The 19823-nt window shown below is 32.7% G+C and overlaps 3 protein-coding genes across 4 annotated transcripts in view; 1 reads left to right on the top strand and 2 right to left on the bottom strand.

Moving 5' to 3' along the window:
- Nucleotides 1-335: 335 nt before the first annotated feature.
- Nucleotides 336-5667, bottom strand: LOC131948641 (24-hydroxycholesterol 7-alpha-hydroxylase-like). The gene is made up of 12 exons (XM_059310255.1): nt 5431-5667; nt 4878-5013; nt 4087-4233; nt 3457-3569; nt 3146-3231; nt 2780-2873; nt 2304-2399; nt 1776-1872; nt 1258-1469; nt 952-1034; nt 686-773; nt 336-587 (listed from the first exon to the last, which is right to left on the bottom strand). Exons 1-12 carry the CDS (start codon nt 5632-5634, stop codon nt 513-515), a joined length of 1431 nt encoding a protein of 476 aa, XP_059166238.1. The 5' UTR covers nt 5635-5667; the 3' UTR covers nt 336-512.
- A 947-nt stretch (nt 5668-6614) lies between these two features.
- Nucleotides 6615-12686, bottom strand: LOC131948639 (akirin-2). 2 transcript variants are annotated; one of them, XM_059310253.1, is made up of 5 exons: nt 12558-12686; nt 11984-12418; nt 9270-9605; nt 8881-8952; nt 6615-8634 (listed from the first exon to the last, which is right to left on the bottom strand). In XM_059310253.1, exons 2-5 carry the CDS (start codon nt 12165-12167, stop codon nt 8624-8626), a joined length of 603 nt encoding a protein of 200 aa, XP_059166236.1. In that variant the 5' UTR covers nt 12168-12418; nt 12558-12686; the 3' UTR covers nt 6615-8623. The 2 variants fall into 2 exon arrangements, with proteins under 2 accessions (XP_059166236.1, XP_059166237.1); XM_059310254.1 differs by having other exon boundaries at nt 12571-12668.
- A 1250-nt stretch (nt 12687-13936) lies between these two features.
- The window catches only part of LOC131948636 (E3 ubiquitin-protein ligase SHPRH), a 38898-nt gene continuing 33011 nt past the window's right edge, over nt 13937-19823 (top strand). Inside the window, exons 1-6 of the mRNA XM_059310249.1 lie at nt 13937-13992; nt 16170-16781; nt 17034-17205; nt 17561-17788; nt 18157-18229; nt 18453-19770. Coding sequence (XP_059166232.1) covers nt 16206-16781; nt 17034-17205; nt 17561-17788; nt 18157-18229; nt 18453-19770 — 2367 coding nt within the window. The 5' untranslated portion in view covers nt 13937-13992; nt 16170-16205. The remainder of the gene's footprint in view (nt 13993-16169; nt 16782-17033; nt 17206-17560; nt 17789-18156; nt 18230-18452; nt 19771-19823) is intronic.

Raw genomic sequence — 19823 nt, 5'->3', positions numbered from 1 at the left:
TATAAAAAATAACATAGTTCATATTTTATTATCAGGCTAAAAAAAAATGAAACTACTTTAATATAAAAATAACAATTCATGTTTTATTATCAGGCTCACCAATTGTTTTGCTAAGTGGCTATAGTAACTAGAAAAACAAGAGAATTGTGGTACACTGCTGCATTAGTTTCTGTATCACAGACTGCTTTTGGGATGCAAGAAATCATTTGACAAATTAGCAGACATTTTTTAAAAAAATCTATGCAAGTTGCAAGCATAAGATTGAACTCTGCCTTTATTTATATCTTTTCTCTTTAGCACCATAAAGTTCATACATTTATTAGTGTCATTATGAATGGTCATGGTTGTATGATCCTACAGTTACTGGTTGATGCATTTTCAAACAAACTAAATTATGTTCTTTAATAATGTGGTTACAATGTTCCATTAAAGATACATGATTTAAAAACGTGAGTAAAACAATTATAACTTACACATGTATGTAAAAACTTTTTACAAAATCAATATGCTCTTCAGGACAGTCTATTTTTCAACAGTACAGGACAACTTTGTACAGGCTGCTGTGAGCCAACCAGATGCAACTCACACTGTTTAAAAAAAACAAAAAAATGTATTCAATTCTGGGCTAAGAATTTGTGCAGTAAACCATATTTTTTAAAGGGAGATAATTTTTTTTTTTACTCACCAAATCTGGTACACCTTGTAATAATTTACAGTCAAACATTTTCATAAACATACAGACATACATGTGGATTTCCATCAATGCAAACCACCTGCAAATTAAAGACAATTGTTAGGTGAACAAGATACTATGAGTCAATTTTTGCAAATACACCTTAAGACCAAACTATAATAAGTCGTTTAATTAAATAATACTATCTTATTAAAAAGAGAAGCAGATAGTTTAAAATTTTTGACAGGTTAACAGTTCTATGTGTTTTGAATGATTACCTCCCTGGGCACTGGTAACGCCCACCACCAAATGCAATAAACTCTTCAGGAAAAGAGTTTTTATCTACTCCATCCCATCTTTCCTATTAAAATTAATGGAAAAAAACATTTCTATAATCACAAGTATATTTAAATTTTTAAAATTGCAAATAGTACTGTATACTAACCATAAGTGTTGGTCTAGTTAATAAATATAAAATTAATTTATAAACTTATTTTAAATTATAATCCCTTTTAATGCATTATTCAGGACAGTGTTTTTATTTATCAAAACCTAAATTTAATACAAGATAACTTTATACTTACTGGCTTGTACTGATGTGGATCAGGGAAATGATGTGGATTTCTGTGTGACCAAAAAGGGGACACCATAAGCAGATCACCAGATGGAATCGTAAAACCATTGATCTGGATTTCTTTAACAACCCTGCGTGTTATTATCCCTGGTGATCTCAGGCGGATTGCTTCCAGGACACACTGCTTAGTGTATGGCATAGTTGCTAAAGTAGACTCTGATACTGAAATAATGCAAACAAAAGTGTTTCCAACTTTATTGATTTGTTTTACTTAAAACAAACTTTTTTTTAATTTACTGCTAAAATATTTGATATATGAGATTTTTTTACAATAAAGTCATTATTGATTAAGACACTTTGAAACATATCTAGTTCAAACATTAAAAACTATTGCAAATGTTAATAATGTTATTATTATTTCCTAGGTTTAGCTCTATTTATAGGTCTAAATCAAATTTAAATGTATTTTATCACCAAAAAATTATAGCCATTAGGTAAAATGAAATATAAAATGCAAGCATTTCTTACTATTGTCCATATCATTTATTGAGCGATCTACCTCATCTTGAACTTTAGATTTAACTTGTGGGTGACTGTAAATATTAGCCAGTGTCCAGAAAGTAATCTATACACAAAAAAATCCAAAGTACTTTAATTAAATACATTGTTCTTAGTGAAATTTTATTTTAACATGATTTAAAAAACACTAAGTAGCTTAGATTGTTTTTTTAAAAAAATGACCTTTATCAAAAACAATTTTTTAAAATCTAAATTAACTAAAACTAATTTAACTTAGTAATGTTTGTAAGGGGACAGCATGGCTTAGAGGTAGAGCGCTAGATTGCTAACCCTGAAAGTCTCTAGTTTGATAATTGGTTCAAATCAGTAGAGGGCCCATGAGTCCACCCACCTAACTCAAATCAGGGACAGTAAAGATGGCTAGGCTAGTACCTTCATATGCCGAGGACACAGAAAAAGGTGAACTCTACTTCACTTGCTCCATGGACCCTCAGGTTTGAAAAGGGAGCTTAATGTTTGTAAAACTCTATAACATACTGGTATAGCATTAGCTAAAGATGCCCATAACAGCAGGAGGCTCCAGTTAGGTGCATGCTCTTTATCTACAACTGATAGTAAGGACTGAAGAAGGTTCTGGTGAATAAATTACATTATTAGTTTTAGTAGTCTTGGAGCATCATGAACATCTGACTGAAAAATTATTAATTTTTTTAAACAATTTGTTTCCAAGTTTTTTTGTACCCTATCTCTAAAAAGTATAGGCCTACTAATTTATGCTTAAAATATTCTGGTATCAGAAAATTTTGTCTGGATATAGTCAAGACCACTCTGTAACATCAGGTCTAAAAAGGAAACTGAAGTTATTGACATGTTTTAATAAAGCATGAGTTTTTATACAGTCAATGAGTCAGTTGCACGATGGTCTACATAATACATATTTATAAACTTATACTAGAATACTATTTTATTGTCTAGTATGGCAAGCTATAATATTTTAAAAAAACATAGCCTACTCTTTTTGATGTATCATCTGGTATTTCTTTCAATATTTTTGGTGCAACTTTGTTAAATAATTTCAAAAGCCAGTATCTTGATGTAGACCACTCCCTTTATAATTATATATTTAAAAAATATAAGAAAATTTAAAAAAAATTATATTGTTATAATAAGCATTTTTTAAGGTTTTTCATATTTTAACTAAAATTTAGAAAATTTGAAAGGGAACTTTAAAAATCAGATTGTAAGTAATACTAATAGACCAATACAATTAACAATCTGATCATTTAAATAATTTACAAGGTACTTGGTTAAAAAATAATAAAGATTTATTGTAATTTCCATTAATTAGTATTCTAAAAGATGTTGACAATGTTACCTACTTTAAAAAAATGGTTGGCAGCCTTGTTCCATATTCAAACTGATCATCAAATGTTACAAAATGTTTTTCTAACTCAGAAAAATCATCCTGAAAATATATTTTATTGAAACATGTTTTTAATTTATGCCAACTCATTTATTATAACACAGTACACACATGCAAGTTTAAATCCTAAAAAGATAAAAAAAACTGCTTTCATATTACATATTATATCTTTTAACAGGAAAAATGTCAAACGTATTTTTTGGTCAATTCATATTTTAGAATGTGAAAAGCTTTAAAAAACATACACAAAAGTTTAATTTTAAGTACCTTTTCATCAACAAACAAAACATCTTCCCCAAAAAGGTTGTTCATAACAGACCGGTACATTGTCCTACGAATTATATTGTTCAAGTCCATGCTCGAAAATTTATTATTTTCATCTAGAAAAGTTTGATAAAAAGATAAGCATGTGTTCAATAATACATGTGTTTAATACTAAATATTACTACATGTAATAAATATTTTAATTATTGGAATTTGTTTTGTTCAAAATTTAGTAATATATAAGTAACAATGCAAAAATAAATAATCATACCATGCCTATAACAGTGAGGCTATGTACTTACACCATTTGTCACCAAATAGTGGCCTACTTATTTGCAGGAAATACTCTATAATTAATGTAGATTTTTTTTTTAACTGTCAGGTTATTTAGAAATCTTGTAATTATTTATTTAATTATTGCAAGTGTGTTTTGCCTCAGTGAGTTTTCTGTTTAGTTTGGTAATAAAATGTAAAATCAAAGTATCTTACTAGTGAAAAGTTTAACAGCTAAACTGAGACAGTGAATGGCATAGAATTACCCTCTCCCCAAAGAGAAGAGTTATATATGAAAACAAGAAAGCAATCTGTTTTTTAGGTTGTAAAGATACATAATCAAGTCATTCAGTCACTCACTCTGAAGCTTAACATCAGTGAGATATTTCTTGAAGTCGCCATTTAGGTTTTTACAGATGTTTTGTAGATGACCTGCAGCTAAACGCCCTTTCACTGTATCATGAATTTTCGTGTGGTTCTGAAAAAATGCATCTTCTGTGACAGAAGCTGAAATTAAAATGAATCTATTTTTATTAATAAATTATAAACTTGATTACTTGTTTGTTTAAAACAAAAAAAGAGAGAAAAAAGATTAAGTCAATTATAAATTATATTGATATACAAACAATAATGGTAAAGTTGTGAGATATCTAGTAGCAAGATAAAATATACAAGTACAAGTGAATTAATTATGCAGCTATGGAATCAATAGGAAGAGATTCAAAATCCCAGTGGTAATCTAAGGGTCCAGCCATCTCTTAAGGGGAGATAACATGCCTGGGATAGTAGTTCTTGCTTGCTACACTGTTATCCATATTTTGTATGCTCCCATTTCAGCCTGCTTTTCTTATTGCATTTGCTTCCACAGCCTTTGTCCATCCAAGAACAAACTACAAGGCAGCAGTTGTTTGATTTTGGAGTTTTCTCTCCTAGGTGGATTGATGTCCCCAGCTATCAGGTCTCATCTGCCTGGGGGGTTTCATACTCAGGACTTGTTGGTTAGGCAGCTATAAGAGCTTTACCTGCCCAACCATGCCAAACCCTGTTCTTTACTTTAGTCTCCAGAACATCTCTAATGGAAGAAAGAGAAAACAGTGCAGTATATTATATTTTTAAATGTTTTAAATGGTTCTGATTAAAACAAAACTTACCAACTTTCTGGACAGCTGACTGAACAGCTTTTTGAAAGTCAACATTTGAAGACTGAAAGAAGTGATGAAAATCTTTAGAATCTGTCAGAAAAGTCATACGCTCACCAGCAACCTTCAATGTATATACTGGTCCTAGCTGTATCCAAATTGAAAAATAAAGACATAAATTTAGACCTAGCCTAGTACAAATTACATCATTTTAAAAATGAAGGCTCCATCCTTACTCTATTTCTATTTAATAGCCTACCGCAAGTTATTATGCTAATGATTGTTATCATTAATATGGTTTTCCATTTAGATATAATTATGATTTTAAAATTGAAGTAAATCATCAATGATAAATATTAATATTTAATAATATTATTATAAATATTTAAAAATAAATGTAGCAAAATTTAGACGTACTCTAAATTAAAAAAAAAAGATTAATTTTTTAATAATTAAACATATCTATCTTAATCTATAATCTGGGAATTTATTTAAAATCTAAGAGTAATTCAATCTTTTCTTATAATCTAGCTTATTAATCTTAGTTATTATAGTTATATTCTACCTTTTTTCTCATTTGTTCAATGAAATCCAAAGGACGTTTTCCAAATTCCACCGCACATCCTAGCCAAGGAATCCAACCACCATAAACTGGTGGCAGTTTAATACCTTTACGACTACCCTGTAAACCCCAGACTGTTTTTCTAACTATAAAAAAGATCAATAAAATCAGTGTAAGAGTAAAAATTGAAAGAAACCATGGAAACATGACGCCGGGCAATAGTGATAGTGGGAGTGACTATGAAAGTGAAAGTGGTGTTAGTTCCGCTCTCAACTTCAAAACATGATACCTTTTGTACACTTTTTAAAAGAAAGAGCTAGACTTGATATAAGACTTTCTCCGTAGAACGCCATACCTCGGGGTGAAAGGGGTTTAGAACTGAAATTTTGAAAACCATCTTGATGTAAAACTAGATCATTATACAAAACTTCATGCTAAATATTTTGCACGGAACTGCAGCTTCTGAAAAAAAATATCTACATATATGAATCTATGGCAAGTTTTGGGAGGAGCAAGTGTTGGGAGGTAGGGTGGAGGGGGAGGTGGATCGTTGCTGTAGTGTTAATATTTTGGAGGATGGTGATTTGACCTTTTTTTTACCGCCCCCCCCCCCCCGAACAAAATGAAATTTATATAATTTATCTAGAAAATATATACTTTTAACAGTCCGCCCCCCCCCCCCCGAAAATTTCAAGTGCCCCCCCCCCCCCCCCCCGAGAAAAAAGTCTGGAAGAAACACTGATCTTGAGCTATCTGGACAAGTTTAATATGTGTTTTTGTTATTTAAATTAATATAATTTTAACGGTTCAACAACATGAACAACCTAATATCTGCAACTGAAGTAAATGGCTAAAATACTGTCTCCTTTAGTCTGGCGAGGCAATGAACGACAACCTGAGGACATACTCAGGCGTCACATGAAGAGATAATGGGTTGCCCATGCATCAAGGTTCCTCCTTGCTGGTATAGTCCAAAATGCTAGGTAATACATACCATTTTGGTTGCAGCAACTGCTGAAAGGATACCAAAGCTTCTATTCTAATGATATCACCAACTGAGCTCCTTGTCAGCTTTTTTTGTCAAACTTTACAAATGAAGCCTTAGAACTAGAACTACAAGACACTGGGGGTTTAGAATTTTGACTGGCCAAAAGTACAATGATTAATAAACAAGAAACTATTACAAATGGTGGGAAACTTCTTTATTTTCTTTATTGTATCAAAACCTGACATAAAACACCATGAAGTCAACATTTCCAAACGAACTTTCTAAAATTGTATAGCATGGCAGATAATGTTGGAGTTTTTGTTTCTAAATTTGCCAGTATACAGAAATGCCCATTTTAAAATGACAAGTTTTCATAGTATTTAATAAGTATGCATATACAAGATTCTAGAATACACAATGATCAGCTCATATTGATAATCCATGGTGAAGTTACAGGCAATGTAATTATAACATGGTAAGAATGGCATAAGCAGTTACACATACACAACAAATCCATACACTCAAAAAAATTACAAGAGCAAAAAAAGAAACTAGGCATAAGAATAATTGCAGTCTCAAATGTGAATTAAGTCATTCAAACAGAAGCATCAAGATCAAATTAAGATGAGCAAAGACCATCCTTATTTAAGCATAAAGGACTTTTCATAAAATGGTTTTTCAAGTGGATTCACATTTTTTAAATGACAACAATAACATTTTAAAATCGTATACAAATTGATAAGAACAAATAGCACAAGTATGTACAAATTTAAACAAACACCATTCAAAAGCTAATTTTATTTGTTTTAATGCACTTCAATGCTCGCATTCAAACCAAATTTACAACCCGTAAGAACACATCATAAAATTAGTCATTTTATGGGAGTACTGGCTTTGGGAACAACTGTTTTATTCAGATTTTTACTTTGAAGTCTCGAAGGATAATTTTTTACATCATACTTAACAAAATTACAGATTGTCTCATGCTTATTACATTTTTTCTTGTAAATCAAATCTTAAGCCCCAACCACCAAAAATAAAAACCCATTAAATAAACCATACTTTTTTTTTACAGCAAAGAACTTAACTGTTAAACAAAAAATGTGCTCCAAAATTGTATTTACAATATAGACACGTGTTGAAACAGATGACTAAATAGCAAATGATGTCCAAAATTATTCTCACAATAAGATGACATTAACTTGCTTTTTTATTTGGTTAGTTAAATTAATGAGTTTCTTACTCATCTTATTTATACCTATGGGCTGTTTTAAAAGCCATATTAAACATGGCTTTGGTTACAATTAAATTACAAAATTAATAACAAAATTTAAATTCAGTAATTAAAAAAATAAATAAAACAAGCAAAACGATAAATAATTAAAAACAAAATATTGTTTCTACATCAAATTATTAAATCTGATACAACAGGAAAGGTTTTCAAGGGTACAGAAAAACCTGAAATGCTCGATGACAGCAATTTTAAAATTAAAAAATGCTGACACCATAAAAGCTATACAAAGCAACAGAATTATAAATTCAGTCAGTCTGACAAATTTAAAATTCAACAGTAAAATATTGATTAACCATAAACTTTTTAAAGTGCTATTTCAATAGTAATTACAAAAATGTACTCAAGAAATTTATAAAGTTATAAAGTAATTATTTTAATGTTTATGCAGAATAAAACAGAATATGTACACAACCCATAAAATAATATAACAATACAATGTTTTGTAAAATAATTTTTAAATCCAAAAGTTTATTTTTTAAAAATTTGACTAAATCACTTTGTCCTGCAACATTACATGTTGAACTGAAGTGGAACATTTGCTGGATTAACTCAAAAGATGTTATTTTTTATAACCAACTAATCTATTCTTTTAATAAATCTTTAGTAAAGAAAACCTTTCAGCTATAGCTATCTCTCTAATCTACCTATCCTAACATTTAAAAAAAAAAACCATAGCAGCAATAGTAATAGTTTTGGTACTATAAAATATGAATTATCTTTAATAATAAATAGCAACTTTTTGGTGATTAAATATTACTATTTATCTTATAACTTGATTCTAACAGCCCATTGAAATAAGCTTCCATAGCAACTCCAATGGTAATTGAAATGACATAGTCAAGCTTCATAATCCACAGGTGATTTTCTTGTTTTGACATATCAGATTTTTGTACAAGTTTTATGGTCATCTGTTATTAAGAAACATCTGAAAATGAAATAGAAACATGTTAAATTTTTGCTTGTAGTTTTTAAAAAAAAATCAAGTTAAGCACTGAATAAGTAAATTAATTCTGAATTTATACAGAAATAAATAAGCAGCAAAAATAGAAAATACAAATCATGTCTAAATTTTCAGATGGCACTGTTTTTTTTTATAACTACCATTTTTTAAAATAACTGAAAACTATGTAGATTCAGGTCAATTGAGCTTTAAAAAAAGATTATTACTTACAGCTCATAGGTGCATTTCCAAATCTTTTCTGTAGCTGGTCATGATTGAACTTTAAAAATGCTTCATACTGTTCTGAAAAAATGAATAAATCTATTATTGTATGTAATGTATTCATCATAAAATCCTCCCATACACTGCTACAGTCCACATGCAGTGCAGGCAAGGATGTATTTCAATAGTGTTAAAAGGGGTCTTAATTTGGTTAAGATAATTTGGCTATGGATAATGGGTACATTTTAATCTAGTAATTTCACACACAAAATAATTCAATTTTTGTTTTCTTATGTGTCACAAGTAGACCAGGAAATGAAATTGGATAATAAATGATGTCTCCTACAGATCTTGGCAAAGAAGAGCTTTTAAAGTCTCAGACTAATAAATATTTGTACCTGAAAGCTTGTTATTCAGAACTTTGTCATAGTCTTCTCTTATTTTTTCTTCATGTTCTCTAACCATTCGTTCACAAATCATAGCCACTTGTTTAAAGGTAAACAAAGGTACATCTTTCTGCTTTGGTGAACATGACCCAGAAGCTGACTGTGATGTTGATGGAAAATCATTGGAAGAATTGACACAAGTCAAGGTATCTAGAGTAAGTGGTGGACTTTGACGGCCAAGAGCTGAACATGTTGATAATGGTGGACTGTGATATCCTGAAGGTAAAAATAATTGCTTTCTTCTCTGCATTCTTTTTAACTCTGATCCAATTCTGGCAGCGATTTCTTCTGTAAAAGAATAGTTGCAATTAGCTCATGTGTTTAAAATATTTTCTACAATTCAATAAAATTTTAAAATATATAGACAATAAGCTTGGCCTGTGAAAAACAATATTTGCTCAAACATGTTTTACACTTCCAAATTTTGTACATGGTGTTAGGAGAAAGTAGAAATATGCAAGTGAAATAAAAAACCTTATCCCTAAATATATGTAATCTGACTGCATTTATTTAGGGATGATAATAAACTATAGGGAGATAAAATACTAAAAGTAGATGCCTACATGCTACTATAAATAAGTTGATTGGCCTGACCATATTCTGTAAACATGCCTAAACTTGATGTAAAAAACACTAATGGGCCTAAATAGTAAAAAAATAAATAAATAAAACAATACAAAAGTATAATTGAATAATAGCAAACACCTAAATATAAAGGGCTCTAATGTAATGAAACTAATAAATGGCAATATTTATGCACAGCAGCTTACTGAATTGTACAGACATCTTTAATATAGTATAGTGATTAATATAGGTCTATTAATTCTATTTTCAAAATTTAAAATATATTCTATAATTTAAGCCTAAATTTGATGATAATGTGTGTATATTCTATTCTCTTTCATAGTAAACTAAACCATGTCACTCTGACATTTATGTTTACAGCACCAAAATACTCCAAAAGCAATTAAGAATTAATTTATGTAGGCCTATATTATATTAGTGGTAATTATGGTGTCATAATTGTTTTATATATTTAGAACTTCAATTCAATAGTCTAAGGCTAAGAAATGTATGGTTAACAAGAAAGATTGGTAACTCCATGCTTACAAAAACTTTTTTTGCATTTTTTGGCATCCATAAGGACTGGGGCCTAGACCCCAGAACATATTAAGCCTATATCAAATAAATCTTCAATAAAATTGGCATTCAAGGAAATTACATATTTTTTAAAGCACGAATGATACAGTCTGAATACTAAAAGACCATCCATGCCATGGTCAAAGAACCAGATGAAATCTATGTCAGGTCTATGAATCAGATGACTATTTTCAGTACAGTAAAGCCCAAAAGTAAAGCTAATGATTACTGAAATATAAGTCTATAGGCCTATCATTTCTGATTATGTAGATCAAGGCAAAAGATTTAGATCAATCTATGAGTAGATCTAGTTAACAGATATAGCAATCTTCTCGTAGGTCTTTTTAAACAATCACCTATGAAACCTTCAGAAAAATACTTCATAGACCTAAATAAATTTTCATGGTAAAACTTTCCTACAACAATCTTTATTTAGGACTGAATATTACAAGCTTGTAGGAATGTTTTACCATGAAAATCTGGAGAACAGGTATTACTATTACCAGGGCCTGACAATGAACTTTTGAGCAAATAGCTAATAAGCTTGTTAGAAGTTTAGTAATACCAGGTTTAGTTTTAGGGCCGGAAACTGGGTTAGGGGTATTGCTATTATTTTAGTATTTATATTATTATTATTATATTAGTATTTTTAGTATTGGTATTACTGATGACTATTCCAAAAAATAGGCATTGTAGTATTCAAATCTCAAGTTTAGTGTTAGTCAGAAAAAAGGGTTAGAATAATGGAAGTAAGAGTTAGTGTTGACATTAGCAAATAATACATTTAATAGGGCCTATTCATTTACTTAATTACCAGTAATCTAACAGCCCTTTTGTGGAAGATTCCATTATGTTCAATTGATGAATTACTGTAGCATTATTAGACACTGGTACAATTGTTATACTAGTCTCTGGGATCAGGCAAGATCCAACAAAATACATGCTTGAGGAGCTATTTTATTGTCTGACATCAGTATCCAATACTCCAACATTAGCAAGTCAATTGCGTATTTAGTTAGCTACCAGTAGCCTAATCTTAAGTACCTGTTGTTTTTTAAAGGAAATAGGCCTACCTTTATTAAGCCCTAATTGCTTACTTTAGCGATATCTACGAAGCGTAATATAAACTCAATGTATGGTCTGGTTTTGAATCCTGGTTCAAGTCAGTACATATGCAGTACATCGTCCTTACTGCAGTCCACCAAGCTTATCTTAGGGAAAGTAAGATCGGCTGGGCATAGTGCTAACCACACTATGACTATCCCTTCATATGCCGATGTAACAGAAACAGATGAACTCTCTCACTTCACTCGCCCCATGGTCCATCAGGTGTGAAACTGGAACTTGCCTAGATTCTAGATCTATAGAATCTAGATTCTACCAACTAAATTACTTTAAAAATCTTAAATAGATTTCCAAACTAGGCCTAGATCTAGCCTAGACTACACTAATAACACTTATTTTATTAGTAGACTAACAGTAACACTCTCAGTGATTAACACTAAATTTTGAATCTAGCAACCAACCTTTTGTCAGCTTTGATGATACATCTAGGAAAGGAGATGGATTTAGTTGATGCAGTTTGGTAGGTGGTGCAGTTTGGGCCATCGTCAACGGCATGCATCGTCTGCGTTTAATAGGAGTCGTTTGTGTAGGACTGTGCAGAGGATCAAATTCAAGTGAACGTTTTAAAGTTGCCCCACAAGCCATTATGAGAACCGGCTTTGTGTTTTTAAAGCAGTCGTTAGGTCACCTTCTGTGTAATTAATCCAAGAAATATATCTAAAATCTGAATGTAGAAGATGCAATCTTTAATTCACAGGGAAGATGAAGAAAGTTTGATGAATCGCTTTGCAGGATGGCATTCGCTTGTATTACGTATAATTTTTCTAGTTTACAATGGCCGACATAAAGTCAACTTGCAAGCCTCGTCTTCAGTTCAAAACATGTCAACTTCAAAACTGCAAATTAAAAAGAAAGATAGCAAAAACTTAAAATAAGTATCTAAAAGTATTACAATATGACCTAGCTAAAAGAAAATATAATTTAATATAAAAATCGACAATATTGTTAACGATAAAAATAAACATTTAGCCATACAACAACGAATTACTCCGTAGCCAGGACTATGAAATTGTCTTTTGCGTACAGGAAGTTGCACTCTACGTCAGCAAATTCAAATTCTTAGCGTGCTGTCAGCACACACCCCAGCGTCCTCAAGCACCCTCTTTATTGGTGTGTAGGAAATGTGTAGTAAGCTGTGGCGTAGCTGGGGGACGGGGGGACGAGGAGTGGGGCGCAACAGCTCAGAGCGCTGAATCAATGTGAGTTAAAAAGGGGTAGAGAAAGATGTTAAAATTCTCTATTTAAGTTTAAGAGATATGACTGAATTGTGCAATACAAGTTAATTAAAAGAAAGTAAACACACGCACTTTCATAGTCCATAGCTATACAGACTAATTTTTTAAACCATATTTTCTACATCGATTGCGTAGCAGCAACAAAAATATAATATTAATTTCGGCTGCAGCGTTTATAGACAGTGTCTATAAAAAATCGCCATGACCCCCTCTCCATTTCCGAAATTGGTAGGGGTGCTTATTAATCAACGTAATTCGGGAAAACTTTCAATGAAAATGTATGATGGAAAATCTCAGTTTGAGTCTCCCCCCCCCCTCCCATGACCACACATCGTCACAACACGAAAAGTCTCTTCCTGAAATCACTTAAACAAGACTAGTGTTTCTTTCGTGTGTGTGTGGGGGGGGGGGGGGTGGGGGGGTGGGATGCCTGGAAGAAACTATGTGTCTGTTCCCTCCCCAAACCTACTCATATGTGACACTACAAGGTAAGTACACGTCTTAACCTACTCGAGGATAAGGACTTTTGCTACGACTGCTTCTTTTGTAGTGAAATTTGTTTCCATGAGCTTCGTCTTTTGCTTGTGGCTGCCACAAGGTCTGTCTACTCGTGCATCTGCTAAAGGCGGTGTGAGATAAGTAGGCTTCCGCAAATCACCCTTGTCTCGATGAATACACTCAGTTTTTTTTTTATCTGAGTTAGCAAACATGTTTGTTTTTCTCTTTGTACAATTTGCAACATTTTTATTCGGTGCCTGGTGTCATCCCCTTTTCTACGAGATGAGGTCAAACAGAGCGAAATTAATGTTAACGATGTGTTTATCTAGAATTCTATATAAAGTATATATTATTCAATTATGTATCTAACTCGTTGATACACTGCTTTCTCTCTAATAATCACGAGGGGGGGGGGGGTTAAATCTGTGCTTGAAGTTGCACATGCAGTTAATTAAAGCACACTTTTAAGTAAAGCGCCGAGTGAAAGATGTGGAATAGGCGAGCAGTATAAGATACCAGGCTACTAAATTTTTTGGAATACCATAATTAAATTTGTGTTACTGGTGTGGTTTTAGTTAATTATAACAAGAATACGGCAGTTAGTAAAACCGCTTTTGAAACTATTTCTCTTGTGTTTTGTTTTTATTTTTAACATAGATTTTAGAACTATCTAGTTGGTAAGCAGACTCGTTTTATTATTAATTTATCAGGGCCTAACCAAATAGGCTTAAGGCCTAAGCCAAAGAATAATACAATTTAAAAAGTGAAGTTTCTGTTTATGCATAACGGACGATACTCAAAGTCTTGAATTAGAATCTGAACAATTTCCTATTAGAATCAATCAGCCTAGCTCTTCAGTTCTGTGTTCTTGAGTATAGGCCTAATCTACTAATTCGCTTTTTTTACTCAGTATTCTGCACAGTACACTACACTTGAGTAGTGAGTACACACACCACATTAATTTTAATGATTGATCAATTTAATGCCATTATCATTATCATGACATATATTATATTTCATATGACTTGATATGACCATAGTCCATAGTGTCCATAGCCGCCATAGACCATAGGTCCTTGGGACACTAAAACAGATAGATTTGCACAACAGTGACAACACAGTCCCCACAAACAACACACTCACTAAGAACTCAGCAGTTCATCATTATAAAATTATTCATTAATTAAATTTTGACTTGGACCAGCCTTGAATGAAGATATTTACTTGACAAGGTGCTTTGCTTATATTCCCATTGAGGTTAATAACTGTTAATCAATAGTTAATCACTGACTTCATTTATTATTGTACCACTCAGTCACCAGGATATGCTAGATCTGACTTCCACCCAATGAAACACGCTTGTAGGGGTAAGGAGGGAGCAGGTATAGGCTTTCAGATTGTTGGACATGGGCATATTCTATACTCCTATTTTTTTAGCGCAATTTCCATACTGGGATTGCGATTATTAACTCGTCATTTCTGGATGGATGTGTGTCCGCAGCCTTTAAGTCGTATCTCCTCCTCAACGAAGCAATATCGAGGACTAGTTCCAAAAGCAAATATGTTAAGCAAGTTCCGAGGATGAACATAGGCCAAAAAAATTCCCGGAATTCCTTCCTGGATTTCCCGGATAAGCCAAAAAACCTCGAACAAATGCAGTTTTTGCTCCATATCTCGGCAACCAGACCACTTAGCGACTTGAAACATTTACCAATCGATTCCTGCCATAATTTAAACCAATATTGCCGAAGAAAGTTTTCAAAAATATCCTTTCGTTCGGTCACAAAATTTTTTTAATAATTATTTAAACTGAGCATCGTGTAGGCCTAGGATGCTATTTTAAACTGAGCATCGTGTAGGCCTACTCGTTAAAATATTATGGATAACATAAGGAAATTGCGCTTAAATTGTCACTAGACTTTTTATTAACTTGTTTAAACAAAACCGCTGCTTGACAGGCCTAAACTTGGCATGCCTTTTATTGTTTAAGTACATTCCATGCAGTGTTGACATTGGCCTACATATTACCATCACATGACCTTTTATATTTATGAAAATTTAAACAGATAAAAATAATTCAGCTACTCTAAGTATTAGTTATAGTTAAAATTAATTTTCCTAGGCGCTTATAGATAGAATTAACAGGTCAATAAAAAAAAAATGACTTCAAATTGAAGGTAAACTTAGTTCTTTTGATCAAAATGAAAATGTATTTATTGAATCTGAGCTCTAAACATTGTTTGTATCAATAGATTTTTTTATTTTGATTTACTAAGTAAAGTTCCTATTGGTCCATGGGGCTAGTGCAGTTGAGATAATCTGTTTTGTGACCTCAGCAAATGAAGGGATGGTGTTGTCAGCACTGTGCCCAGTCGCCTTTTACTTTTCTTAAAGGTGAACCATCAGGTCCAAGCGACTGAAGATTATGGGAGTGTCTTAGTTAGGTATCTATCAGAGCTTGTAGACTAAGGGGTATTCTACTGACTTGAACCCAGATATGAACTCGAGATTTTTCGGGTTAGCAGTCTAGTGCTCCACCGCTAGGATACGCTGTCCAATTTACTAGAACAGCCTTTTTAAAAAAATAAAAATATCTGCTTAAAATTCAGTTTCTAACATAATGTTTTAAAACGCAAAAGTGTATCATCACCAGCCACCCCATTATAAGAGTCAGATGTCATTTATCGGTGACATCTTATATTTTGTTTTGTATAACACTAAACTATACTAGTTTCTAGTAGTGCATTAAATATATTTTAGTGTAATTTTACTAGTTTATTATTCTTTACGTTTTTTTTTACAATAATACATCATTTGTTCACACTTGCGTTTTTATGCCTTTGTTTGATTTTAGGTTTCCTTAACGATTTTTAAGCAACACACCCTAAAAATGGGAAAGAGAAAGCAAACACTCCCAAAGTTTGCTGACCAAGCAAAACGTCAGCAGCTTGAGTGGAACATGCTTGAACAGATGAACAACTCCCAGACATTTATTTGTGATCAGATACTTGAGAATGTAAATGTAGACAACGCTGCCTCCTCATCATCCTCAACGCCACAAAATGATGTGAGCTCATCGAATCATACACCACTACATGCTCTGTGTGTGGACACTTTCTACCAGAATTTAGCATCCTGCCATTCCACTTTAACACTACGTAAAGCCACATCCGTCAAGTTGAAAAACAATTCCCATTTCTTAGAATTCGGACAGTTCAAGGTAACACTTGTAAGCCATTCCTCAATCACACCTCTTCCAGAAGTACTTCCAGACTTTGAAGACTGTTGGTTATATCTTTCACATAAGGACACAAGTATGTTGTATTTTGAAACAGAGAAAAATGGTGAGAGCATAGCTCGGCAAAAAAGGACCAAATCGCGCCAATCAAAGTTTGGCCTCTTTTGGTTTGTTTCATTAAGTGTACCCGTTGCTGTTTTAACAAATCTCAAACACAAATCATTTTTGGTAAGTTAAGTTGTTTATTTCTAACAAAAAAAAATGTTGTTTTACAACCTTGTCTAGCTTTTTGGATTATGTTCTTTGACAGTTGTTTGATTTTAATGTTTGTTTTAACCTATTCACCTTTCTTATTTTTTTGATTTGCTGGAAATTAAAAAAATATTCAACAAAAAAAATTAAATTACCTACCTTAGGTTTTTTTACTTTAAAATAACACTATTTATCATATTAAAAAATGAAATCTATTGTAAATTCCAGCTTTTGTGTGATGAGTTTGACTCTACCAAAAAGGAGTTTACTGTTTCTATATATGGTAGTGAAACACTGGTGTTAAAGTTGTCTCATCCTAGTGAATCATTGCGCTTCAAAATACCCCAGTTAGCTGTACAAAAACTTATGGACTACTACTATCACATGTGTTTGCCTTATGGTGAGTATTACTGATTTATTTTTAAAACTTAAACAAAGCTGAGTGAGTAAAGAGAAGAAATTTTCCATTAGACTAAGGGAAAAAAGTAGAGGACTCTGAAGAAAAGACAATGAATGTTGATGATGCAGAAAACACACATGAAAGGTTGTTCATGATGCATTCATTTGAATACACTTAATAATACACTGAAACAAGTGTACATTCAGCTACTTATTCAAATGTGTTTCTATATTCAAGCGTGGATTTACAAGACATTCGTAGTTATAAAAATATATTAAATTAGAATTGTTTTTATAATTGCTATTATAACAAAGTTCTTGAAGATAGCTACCATGAAATTAATCTGCATTTCCAGCCTATGAAGGTGTTGAAAGAACAACTGGGCATGACTTTTTCCACTTGTATGAATGTGTGATGGCCGTCCAGATGGAGAGGCTATCTTTAGACCCTACGTGGACTGTAGAAGTGAGTCAGATTCACCACGGCTGCCTTAAACCCACCCTGAGACAGTACCAGAAACAGAGCGTTGCCTGGATGCTGAGACAAGAAAGAAATTACACAGCCACTAAAAGACAGATTAATGGTAAGTACTACAAGGTTGATTGAAAAAATGGTTATAAATGTAGTATTTTGAAATATTTTAAAGATATTTGATGTGTATCTTCTTCTCAAAAAAAGTATTAAAACTCTTGAGATTCAATATAACATGAAGTACTTGCTTTTCATTTTATTAATAAATTATTCTTTCTTAAATAATTAAATTGTAGTTGGCAAGGACATCTTATGTTTAAATTTTAAAGATCATATGTGATATGATTTAAATTTATATAGGTGATTGCATGTTTTTATATAACATATGGTTTATAAATAGCAGATTACCTTACTGAAACTATCAATATCAAGTTTGATGATACAAGTTTTGAAATATATAATATTTTCCTATCTCAACAGAGCTGCATCCATTGTATTGTGCTGTCACTCTTAAAGACGGAACTGCTCTTTTCTACAACAGACATGGAGGAAGGTACTGATTTGGATTTTAAATTTAACAAAAATTTAAATAATTATTTAACCACAGTAAAAATTTCAAAATAAAAGATAATTGAATATAATACTAATAATCAGATGCAGTTGATGTATTACTTTTTAATAAGGTTTAAAAACTGTCTCTTTTTGAGCTTATACATACAATGTCACTTTTGTATAATTGTTAAGAATGTTTCATAAATTTTTCTTCTGTTTCGCAGTCTGGTTAGGGAGAAGCCAAAGGCCATACCCCATCTGCCAGGTGGTATCCTAGCTGACGAGATGGGCCTGGGTAAAACAGTGGAGGTGCTTTGCTGCATGCTACTCAACCCCAGGCCAAATATTGAACTGCCTGAGGAACTTCCGACGCTGGAGGATTCAGCCGCAGGTAGTGACGAGAACAGTCTCTCCTCAGAGGCTCCTCAGCTTGAACTACCTGAGAAACTACCAGTACTTAAACATTCAGTTACAGGTAGCGATGACAACAGCCTGTCTTCTGAAGCTCCGAATCTTGAACTACCTGATAAAGTACTTAAGCATTCTATTACAGGTAGTGATGACAACAGTATTTCATCCGAAGCGCTGAATCTTGAACTTTCAGAGAAACCCCCAGTGCTTGAAAGTTCACTACTTTCTAGCGTTGAAAATAATCTTTGTTCAGATGCTGTAGAGGACTCAGAAGAAAAGACAATGAATGTTGATGATGCAGAAAACACACATGATGAAAACGGAAGTTGTGTTTTTGACAGCCATAAAATAAAGTCTGTATCAGTGGCTGTTCCCTCGCAGGATTCTAACAGTAGCTCCGACACAATCATCTTCACTAATGAAGAAAGTTATCCCCAAACTGTCGACATGGTCGACAGATCAGCTTGTCAGAGCAATGTTGATGCAGGTGTGATAACATTTCTGAATAGTAAGGAAATACAAATACTTGACGACGCAGAAACAGACATTCCCACTGCTTTTGATCTCAAGTCAGCCCATGCATCAAACATAAGTCAAAGTATTAACAATAAGCTGGTGTACAATGTGTCATGCATTACTAATCAGCCTGGTAATGATCGCCAGCAAGAAAAAATACTAATTAAGGTAACACACTCAAATAATCTTCACACAACTAACGGTGTTGGCGAAGTTTTCATTAAAAACCTTAACTCTAACGGAGCCTCTATCGAACAGGCTTGTGGTTCAAAAGTTCGTCGTATCTCAGTATTAGATTCATCGTTACTCAAACAAGGCTTACAAAAAGCTAGCGTAACCCCAGTGCTTAAGGAAAAGAAAAAGCGTAAAGGCTACGTTGAATACGTCCCCATGTCGGAAGAGGCCAGCTACTTCACGACTAAGCCGACGGCCCAGAAACAATTCTTTGAGTGCAACTGTGGCCAGCTTGACGATGAGTATGAAACCAGGAGGAAGGGGCTGCACACCGTCAAGTGCGATCTGTGTGGCATGTCCCAACATGCAGAATGTATGAACTACGACCTCAAGGACCCACACAGGGGACAGTACCGATGTCCGCACTGCCATGCATTACATGTAAGTAATAGTTTTCTTTATTTATTTAATTCATTTATAAAATTATTTAATGT

Source organism: Physella acuta, unplaced genomic scaffold (assembly GCF_028476545.2).
Source record: "Physella acuta isolate Inbredline_101_S28 unplaced genomic scaffold, ASM2847654v3 ptg000654l, whole genome shotgun sequence".
Taxonomy (NCBI): Eukaryota; Metazoa; Mollusca; class Gastropoda; family Physidae; genus Physella; species Physella acuta.
Note: the sequence above shows the minus strand (reverse complement) of the source record. Positions and strands in the feature narration are given on the sequence as shown.

Coding starts and splice junctions, on each gene's coding strand:
- LOC131948641 (XM_059310255.1), bottom strand. CDS start 5,634: ATGTTTCCATGGTTTCTTTCAATTTTTACTCTTACACTGATTTTATTG. Junction 5,014..5,430: donor TTGAACAAATGAGAAAAAAG/GTAGAATATAAC, acceptor ATTTGGATACAG/CTAGGACCAGTATATACATT. Junction 1,470..1,775: donor AATAAATGATATGGACAATA/GTAAGAAATGCT, acceptor GCATTATTTCAG/TATCAGAGTCTACTTTAGCA.
- LOC131948639 (XM_059310253.1), bottom strand. CDS start 12,167: ATGGCTTGTGGGGCAACTTTAAAACGTTCACTTGAATTTGATCCTCTG. Junction 9,606..11,983: donor ATCATCAAAGCTGACAAAAG/GTTGGTTGCTAG, acceptor ATTCTTTTACAG/AAGAAATCGCTGCCAGAATT. Junction 8,953..9,269: donor TCTGAATAACAAGCTTTCAG/GTACAAATATTT, acceptor TCATTTTTTCAG/AACAGTATGAAGCATTTTTA.